Source organism: Saccostrea echinata, unplaced genomic scaffold (assembly GCF_033153115.1).
Source record: "Saccostrea echinata isolate AGI-Se365-2 ecotype Australia unplaced genomic scaffold, CSIRO_AGI_Sech_v1 ptg000056l, whole genome shotgun sequence".
Lineage (NCBI taxonomy): Eukaryota > Metazoa > Mollusca > Bivalvia > Ostreida > Ostreidae > Saccostrea > Saccostrea echinata.
This window is the reverse complement of record NW_026889805.1, coordinates 12008332-12019005: the sequence shown is the minus strand read 5'-3', so window position 1 is coordinate 12019005 and position 10674 is coordinate 12008332. Positions and strand designations below refer to the sequence as shown.

General features: G+C 31.0%; 1 protein-coding gene across 1 annotated transcript; it reads left to right on the top strand.

The window, feature by feature from the left end:
• The first annotated feature begins 4131 nt into the window (after positions 1-4131).
• Positions 4132-5694, top strand: LOC133173313 (adenosine receptor A3-like). Its single transcript, XM_061308301.1, has 2 exons — positions 4132-5327; positions 5583-5694. Exons 1-2 carry the CDS (start codon positions 4246-4248, stop codon positions 5683-5685), a joined length of 1185 nt encoding a protein of 394 aa, XP_061164285.1. The 5' UTR covers positions 4132-4245; the 3' UTR covers positions 5686-5694.
• Positions 5695-10674: the final 4980 nt, after the last annotated feature.

Below are 10674 nucleotides of genomic sequence, written 5' to 3'. Positions count from 1 at the left end.
TTTATTCATTATAATGATGAACAGGAATACCATTGTACCTATAATTGCTCGAAAACCATGATACATGTAATAATAAATACCCACTTTAAAAAAACAAATTCGCTAACTTTGCATGCATCTAAAATAACCCAGTATATGGTAGTCAAAGTGCAACGCATAAAATATATATGTTTTATTTTCTTCAAATGGCTGAGACCATGAATTTTTGACTTAGCAATACATAATAGTTAAAAGAAGTCATCTCATGATCAACGTAAAGACGTCTTCACCAATATATATAGCAACATCATATACTGAATTGCATATTTATTCAAAAAGAGACCAATAGGTTAGGGGTGTGTCCACAATAAGAGTTCAAAGTTGAGCATAGGAGGATAGAGGAAACTGAAGACCAACAAGAACACATATACTAGTAGACAAATATGCTAAGAGAGTTTATCCATGTGGTACATATTAAGGTGTGTCACTCGCCACCTTTCGAGAAAATTTGGTTAGAACCTCTTATATCAAAATTATTAGTGACGATATCATTCTTATAGCATATCTGAATTACACAATGCAAATTGTATAACATTCAATTAAAAACCTACACAATCGGCTAAAAATCAAATTTATCAAGGACTATTAATTGTAGTGGAAGGATATTGAAAAAGAAAATCTTAAACTCTACACATTTGTTTTATTCAATATCTTGGATCTTTGGCCCTGCATAGTTTTACTCATATGAATTTTTACATTACTATATGCAAGGAATATTCAATTTAGGTTTCAAATCATATCTTAAGAATTAATTGTACACATTCTTTCAACACGAAACACGAAGGCAATCAAGCTCAAAATCCCATTTAAACAATACAGATCTGGAGCAGAGCAAACACGGACGTCTAAAAACATCAGAGGTGGGATCATATGCGATGGAGGAGTAAGCATCCCCTGTAGACCGATCAGAAATTAACCGCCCCGTGCTCCTTGTCTTGATTGGGTTTTTACCCAATCAAGACAAGGAGCACGGGGCGGTTAATTTCGGAAAAATCCGTACACAATTCAATGTGAAAACAATGGCCGACGATTTGTATGAAAAACCTCAGTCAACATTCTACTTATTAATGATATATTAAATTGGCTGACAGGGTCATTTTATGGACCGTAGAATTTGCAAAATGTTGACTTTAAACGAGACTGATGTTTTTTGTTTTTGTTTCATAAACTTATTTGTCAATTATACAGCTTGTCTCCTTTTAGAAATTGTTCGTACGTAGAGCATGCTCTTGCGTTTCGAATCAACTGGGAGACATAAAATCCATAATTATGCAGGTGGTAATGGTTTATTGCTGCATAAATAAGGGAAGTTGATGATAGAAAATTTAAGGTCATCACGTTTATCATAAGGTTTTGTTGTTATAGGTTACCATTAACTATGAAACAGATGTTTCAGACTGTGGTATAATTTATTTCGAGCTGAAAGGGATGTATCGAATCAACGTAGGAATGAAAACGAATATTGCTAATTGACAAAACGTCGTCGATATATCTGAATGTCGAATTGAAGGCTACAGCAAGATACTTCTTCTTTTCAAGTAGAAGTTTCTGAATAAATTCTGCTTCATATGAATACAAAAATGGGTCTGCTAATGACAGGGCGCAGTAAGTACCCAAAAATTGCAGATATTTTGAAAACGTCAAGCTGAAATTAACCTTGTTTTTAGCATGAAGTTTGGATTTTTTTTAACCATGTTTAAAAATTTACACCACTTTTTAATTTTTTTTAATTACAGGATACTTCTATAACACATAATGAAATCAAAGGAGACTTGATATAACAAAATGTTATATTGTGTTGTTTAGATTTTTTTAATACCAAAAATATTTTATTCGTGCGAAATGTTCACAAAATGATTTAAGCGCATTGATTCGACAACATTTTTTCGAAAATCTTTTCATTTAAACTACATGTATTTTACATAAATTTAGAGGAACGACTTTACTTTACCGGTCCCCAGAAAAACGCGCTAAAATATAGTGTCGCCGTAGGCGACTTCAGTATATATGAGATCGTGTGAGCGATCGAAAAAAATTAAAAGTATGAGGCCTTTTTGACTCCAAAATCGAATTGCATGGTTAAAAGTTCTCTTTAAAACTTCGTTTTTAAACGACATTTTTAACCTCGTTCTCTGAAAAAAGTGATTAATATTGTTTATTCAGTGAAAAGGAGACAAAAAATAATTGTCACCGAAGCGCGTGCGGCGCATGCTTAGTGCCGTTTCTTTCGTACTTAGCTATTTTTTCCATGTAAACAAACCAAAGAGATGTCGTTAAAGCTGAATTAAGATCTTGGATAAAATACAGATGCAACTGAATTTCTTAATTAATCTTTAAAAAAAAAAAACGAGACACTAACCCTAATCCCTCGGATGGTATGCAAGGAATAACCCAAATCTCCCGGGCGGATGCTAGACTAACCCATGTGAGATGACTAACCCTAATCTCTCGGATGGATGCGAGACTAACCCTAATCAGTCGAAAACTTGTGCAAGGACTAACCCTTATCTCTCAGGTGGGTGCAAGACTAACACTTACCAGTCGAAAAATTTGCAAGACTAACCCTAATCAGTTAAGTGACGTAAATCTTACGTCAGAGTGCAATGAGCGCGCGGATCTTGCGGATCTGGGGACCGGTAAAGTAAAGTCTACCCAAATTAGATTATATTCATTGCTATTGTTATATATGATAAAATACGATTGAGGTTGAATATAAAAATTACAATTTAAGTGTAAAAATGTCAAGCTAATTGAACCGTTGCTCAATGATACGCATACTGAATATCAATTTTCACGATCATTGGTCTAACTAGTGTCAGGAGTGACATACCTTAACGTTCATCTCACCAAATAGAGTAGATACATTTCTATTTTAATTTGTGTCCTCCAGGAGTAGGATTACAATAAGAGGACATGTAGTTTACAATAGAAATGTATAGGAAATATTCCTTAAACATCTTTTTAATAACAAAGCCCTTTATTATCATTTCTTTCTGAACAATTGCAAGACGGGGTTCTATCAAATAATATTTCTTCACAATAATTAAATTAGTTGTTGGTTTAATTGCAATCAATGGATCAAGATTTTATTTTATAATTAAATTCTAGATTTAAAGAAGGTGTTTTTAAATTAATATTAATAATCCCTTCATATTACAGAAAATAATTCAAGAATGTACGGAGTGAAAAGGTTCGCAATGAAAGATAAAAGATATGTATACCACACTCAAATCGATTGAATGATATTGTCCTCTACCAAATTTAGAATTTGGTCAATTTTACTTTGTATATGACATTGCCAAATACAAATTTAAATTGAATAAATTCTAGATTTGGCAGAGGACAATATGATTGACGGAACCTTGTTAATCACCCATGACAATAGATAATTTATTGACATATACATGTTTATCTACTCTTCCTGTTTCACCTTACAGGAGAATGCGCCATATATGATTACAGCCGTGTCATTTACAGGTGAACAAGTCTTATCCGGACAAAGTCCAAACAATATTTAAAACGAGCGACTCATTTGTTAATCTTTATTTATTATTTTTTTTATTGCAAATTAAGTTAATTTTTTCTTTAGCATACTTACATTAAGATAATTATTAACAGTATCCCATCTGTTCTTTATCAAAGATAATACAAAGTAATTAGCTCTTATCAAGAAGCTTCAACAAAAAACATTTTAATTTCATCGATGCATTAAATCTTTATTCTTTGATGTAGATCCATCTACATTAATATGCAAAAAATAATAAAATGTTAAAAGAATTCAGCTTTGTATAGATTTACGTTTTTACTCTCATAAAATCTCAGTGGGTCAAGAAATAGTATATATAATGTTTCATGAAAAGCCATTAACCACCCGCTCGCATGTGTTCGCGATCAGTTCCGTATCTGAATTAGAAGACATTTTTCGATGTAATTATTTTGAAACTGCAAGTTCATTCTTATATTGAGTATTCATTGTAATAGAGTTATGTAATGTTTTACTGACGGGTAATGGGAGTTTTTAAAGATTGTACGACTGCCAATCACTCACCTACGTTTGTGATACTAACTTTATAGCATTTGATAAGAGTATTTGTAGCCGGCATGAGTGTTTACATGTAATCTTTTCCCGGTGTGAAACTCTTTCCTCATGCCGTGAGTAAGTGTTCGAGTGTATATGTTTAGCATGGTACTTTTTTACAAGTCATCATGACCAATGTCAGCAGTACAAATCAGTCCTATGCTGATTCAGAAGACTCCATTTTTAACGTCTCGACAATATGGCCTTCTGTATCATTTGACAATGTGACCGAGGAGATGAACACCTCTGTGGTGTCCGACACTTATGTTAGTCTCCTAGAAGATGTTTCCAGGTACCTCTGGGTCATATTCTCACCAATTCTTTTCATTGTCGGTGTGACTGGTAATGTACTTACAATTGGCGTTCTGAGGCAGATGAAGTTCCACAAGAAACCCCCATTTTTCTTTTTGTTTGTACTAGCTCTTAGTGACATTACGGTTCTGTGTGTTGGACTTAGCAGGTACTGGATCAGAGAAACATTTTCCTCAGATATTCGCGCTCTGACTAACTTTGGATGTAAATTCAATTTGTTTTTCATTTACTGGTCCATGCAGTTATCCTCATGGATTCTTGTTTGTGTTGTTCTAGAGCGTTGCATAAAAACTAACTTTCCCTATCGCTATCCAAGAATAGTCACTATTCCAAGATGTATAGCTTTGGTATTTCTACTTATGGTTGTTTTAGCTGGAGTTGATATGCATTATTTCTGGACAAACGGCTTAATTCCAGATGGATCGGAATGGGAGTGTAATTCTCTGACAGACGCATATTTCAACTTTGAAGAATTTGTCTTCACCTACGTGGACTTCACAGTTTTGTCTGTGTTGCCATTTCTATTGATGATTGCGATGAACGCAACCATAATTCGTGTGATTCGACAGTCTAGAAAATTCCGTAAATGTACTGTCCGTAGTAAGAGCACGAATAAAAAACTGAAGAAATTCGATTTGAAATTGACAAGGATGCTAGTGTATACCAGTGTGTATTTCCTTGTAGCTACTTTACCAATAAGTGTCTACTTTATTGTGGATTCTTACCAGGAGGATATCACAGATCTTCAAAGTGCGAAAATGGACGTCGTTTGGTCCTCTTCATATCTCTTTCAGTTCTCAAATTATACAATAAACTTCTTTTTGTACAATTTGATTAATAAAAAATTCAGAAACAAATTTATCGACCTGATCAAATGCAGATCGCCGACAAAGAAGAGGTATGTTACATAGAATACTGCTGATACATTAATTATAAATCATATCTTAATGATACATTTAAATCCATCTGTTGTTTTTAAAAAATAAGATTTTATAAAACAGTTTTGATTGAATTAAAATTAAGGCAATTGAATTCATCAAATATTTTTAATCAGAAAAAAGACAGTTCTATGAAAACATAGATTTCAATATTGACCATAATATTCTACCAGTTTTGTTATATTTGAATGTATATTTTTGTTTATTTTTTACAGGAAATCTTCAAAAAGCGACTCTGTTTACAGTGTACAAACGGCAGACACATTTATTGGATCAGAGACAACCAAAGATTCTGAGGAAATGTCTACAGGAGAATAACGTCCAATTCCTGACACGGATTATTTTTTGCACAATTCTCATGAACGGTCGTCAGGATGTAAAGATTAATAAGAAAATTTTTACCGTTATAAATTCTCTTAATGCTTGTATATGGTGGGGTCATGACAAGCATAATATCATGAGAGTGCTTTGAGATCTATGTACATCTAGTCATTTTTTTTATTGTGTTGTATCAGAAAGTTCATTGATGATGGCTGAAATGTATGCTGCAAAGAAGTGTATACATTAAAATGTCAAATTTTCACAGTCAGAATTATGAACTGAATACTGACTATTAATCTTAAGAGATTAAATAGAAATAGGACGTCGTACTACTATGAAATACCCTTTATGTGATTCTCGGAAATCACGGCTAAGATAATAAGATAATGAAGACATCCATATCGTAAAACCCACAGACCAAATGTTGTATTCCATATAGATATTTTATTTGTTGATTAAATATTTGTTATTCTGATTGTATCTTACAGTTTATAACTACCTAAGTATTGTATCGTAAATTTACCTCTTTGTGATTAAAATGTGTTTCTGTGAAAATAACAAATAAATATCATATAAACTGTGTAAAGCACTTTGTGAAAATCATATTTACTTTCTTTCTTCAATTTCAATTCAAACATATTTAGCATTGGGCACTGAAATAAAATAGAGTATATGATTTACAATGCATAACCTCTAGTTTAAATCTATCTGTGTGATTTCACTATGAGAAAGAATAGCTCTCTAGCATTATTCGAAAGACACTCTTTATGGAAATATAATTTTCATTTGCTTATAGAAGAGTTTTATTTTGATTTTCTACGATACTCGTATTAAACATGCTAGCTCTTGATGTTGTCAAAAATGAATATGATGATACCTCGAATTTCAAACTTCTTTTATTCTTATTTATTATATCCCAATTCAGTATAAATTGAAAAATCATTGATAATCTTATTTTTGTCGTAACGGAAATAATTCTGTTTATCATGAAACAGGATACCCTCCAGAACACTAGGAGCTGAAAAAGCAACTATACAAAGAAACAAAACAAAAACAAAACAAACGCAAACGTACAAACAAAACAACAACGAAAACAAACAAACAAATAAAATAGAGAACAAACAAGAAACAAAAATCAAAACAAAACAAACAAACAAACAAACAAAAAATCCTTGAGGTTGGCGATATAAGTTTTACATAGAGCACTCAGAAATAGTAAGACAAATGTTGTTCCCAAATTTAAATAGTCTTCAAATGTCGAATGTATTGAAAGGTTTTAGAAGTTGTTGATGTATGTTGATATCTGATGTTTCTCTTTACATAATCCATAACATGTACACAATCCTTTTATAAAAATTATTTCTCTATTTCTTGAATTTGAAATTTCATGGAGAACTTGAACTTAAACTTAACTTAGTTAGTAGTTAACTTGAACTTAAAGCGAAAATTAACCCCTTGAATTATTTACCTCTCATATTGACTTTTGATTTAAAACCATTACTTTAAAATCGTCCATCATGACATACACTGAATAATTATATAGTTACATATACCCAAATTAAAAAGTGTCATGTTATTTAATAGACTATAGTTAACAATGTCATATATTAAAAACAAATTCGAGTTAATTTTGGGTGAGTCTGCACAAGAAGATTTTGAGAAGTAGCTGATTGTTTCGTTAAAGTAAACACACATGGCAAGTATTTTACTTGTCCTCACCCACTTTATGAAATATATGGAGATAACGAACAGTATGCAAGCTCAAAAGTCCATTAAATAATTCAAAATAGGAGCATAGCAAACACGGACCTCAAAAACATCAGAGGTGGGACTAGGTGCCATGGAGGAGTGAGCATCCCCTGCCGACCGGTCACACCCGCCGTGTGCTCCTTGTCATGATCGGGAAATAACGGAAAAATCCTTCGACAATTCAGAGTGTAAATGATGGCCTAACAATAAGTATGAAAAACGTCAGTCAGCATTTAACTCAATGATAAATTGTACTTGCTGACTTGATCATTGTATCGACCATAGAACTTACGAAATGACTTTAAACGAGACTGCTAAACTTGTTTGTCAATAATTTACCTCGTTTTAGAAACTGTACATACGTAAAGCATGCTCGTGCGTATCGAATCAACTGAGAGATATAAACACCGTATATATATGGATAGTTAAAATAAATTTAAATACTTGCATAAACAGGAACTGTTTTTCTTTGAGGGTGAACGGTTGAAACATGGTAGAAAATATTTCTAAAACCCCTTACGCCAGTGATTTAATTTTCCCGCAACGTTGCAATTTTTATTCTTTCATCTGTATAAATAAACAAAGACATTTTATTTCGTCGCTTGCAGAGCAAAGCGACACTTAGGGATCACTTTACCAGGCGTCTGTCTGTCTGTCACACCTTGTATCTTGAGAACTGTAAGAGGTATGGATTGATATTGTGTACATATTTTGCTTATCATTATGGCATTTGTAAATTACCATGGTTACCAACCTCATGGCCTTTGAACTTGACCTGTCACCTACTTTTCAAAATAGTTCATAGTACCGATAGACAGCATATTTTTGACATTTAAGAGATAAGGATATGCTACAAGTGCTTAGCAAGTGTACAGTTTGTCATAAAATATTATGAAAAAAAAACACCAGCATTACAATTTACTGGACCTTGACCTTTGACCTACTTTACAAAAATACTTTGGACGGTTAATTCAACTTACGTGTTTTGTAGAGGTGGGTTTTAACAATTAGCATTATCTCATTTTTATTAGCCCATGACACTCTACTTTTAAACTGTATGATATACATTTACCATTACCACACAAACTGAACTTTAAATACTATGTAAATACAACGGGATCAGTATACCAAGATTGATAGTTGTAGACTGATAATTGCGGTAAAAACAGACTGAAATCTCTTTGGTCAGTTTGGAAGGATTTTTGGATTAAAAACATAATAAAATGATACATAAAATAATGGTGCTATATGGAAGGCGACACAAGCGTTCCTTGGAACTCTCTAGTTTTATGAATAGGGCTTATTGTCGATTATCTTGACAACTTGCTTTTCAGTTTTTTAAGAAAGTATCCTACAAAAAAATAACTATTTTAACTTTTGAGATATGTTTTCTTCAATGTAGAACTAAACACGAAAGTAACTTTATTCTCTATAATTCACGCCAGCAAACTCATAAAACTCCACTAACCAATGTGTTCTTGACATTCACCTGTGCATTGGCTTTCTCACGGTGCAACTGTGTAAATCATGAAAAAAGATTTAAGTGAAGATAAATAAAGTACCGAATTCTATTTTATCATCCAAAACAAACGTGAATTTCTGACACTTCCTTATTGCAATACATGTACCAGTCCTATACCTGTCATTTATTGGGCAACTGGTGGATTATTTGGAGAGACTTCTTGAAATGATAAAAACAGAATGTAAGAGAAAATGATTCACCTAAGAAATCGATGCTAAGCTTTTATTGGATATCTTGCTTAACATTTAAAACAATAAATCGGGTGGCTTACGTGCAGAATGATCATGACTCTAGTTAGTAACCTCATGAAGTAAAAAAGAATTCTTTTTTTTAATTTAATAGTTTTAATATTACATACAAAATATTCAAAAGTGTTTATATTACAAATAATTTTCATCTTTGTTTACTTATCACACATCAAAGAATATTTGAAGCATTTTCTATATACTAGTATAAATCTGTGCAATTTGAAGAAAATTGCAAATTAAATCTACCGATGGACAAATATGAAAATATACAATTAATATCTATTTATGGGCGATCAATCAAGAATTTGTAAATGTTTCACATATTTTATTATTATTATTATTTTTTAATATTATACACCGAATAAAGTTTTAAAACAAGACAAAATGAACCTTTCTGTTTTTGTTTTCATACAATATCTTCGATCTTAACAACTATCATACTCATGGACAAGACTGATTTCCTTTATAGACAAATTATTCCCTGTATTACAGGTACTCTTTATCTTAAATATTTGATTTTTGAACAATGGTTTCCTGTAAAAATAATAATAATAATAATGAATGCCAGAAATGCATTAAAAACCAGTTTTTTTCTGATTAAAAGAAAACTAAACAACTGAATGATTTTATCCAATATATATATTTTTTATTTTTTTAATATACATATATTTATTTTTATTTATTTATTTATTTTATTTATTTATTTATTTATTTATTTATTTATTTATTTATTTTGCTTTATTCCTGAGATGTAAGATTATATTAGAATATGCTATCGTTATTAAGAAAAACAACATACATATACGTCTTTCAATTATTGTGTTAAGTATTAAGCAAAATACAACTAGAGGTTAATTTTTCATTTATGTATCATTATAATTTTTACAATTAGACTAATGAGATCATATTTTAAAAATCATCTAATATAAATGAGGGAGATATTATTACAGATTTTTTTTTTAAATTCATATCAGAGTTAAATGATTGAAAATTTCTTTGGTTTCTAATCTTGAAATAAGTACAGGTATTTGGAAAGGTTTATCATAATATAATGTTTAATTTACCTGACAACTGGGAATGGGTTGTATGCCTTTCCCTTATTTGGTCAACTCTTCCGCAAAATACAACTAGAGTTGAGTTTTTATTAATTTATTATATTTTTACAATTAAAGCTGAACGAATATTTTTTTTTAAATATCTAATATAAATTATAAAGATACATGTATTATTACAGTTTTTTAAATTCATATCAGAGTTTAAAGATTGAAAAAAAGGTTTCTTATCATGAAATTTAAATGTACCCATAAATACAGGTATTTGGAAAAGTTAATCATAAAATATGTTTAATTTACATTATTGTGTTAACTCTTCAGCAAATAAAACTAGAGAAATAGTTTTTCATTTATTTTTATATATTTTTTTTTACAATTAAAGCTAAACAAATCATATTTTAAAAATCATCTTATA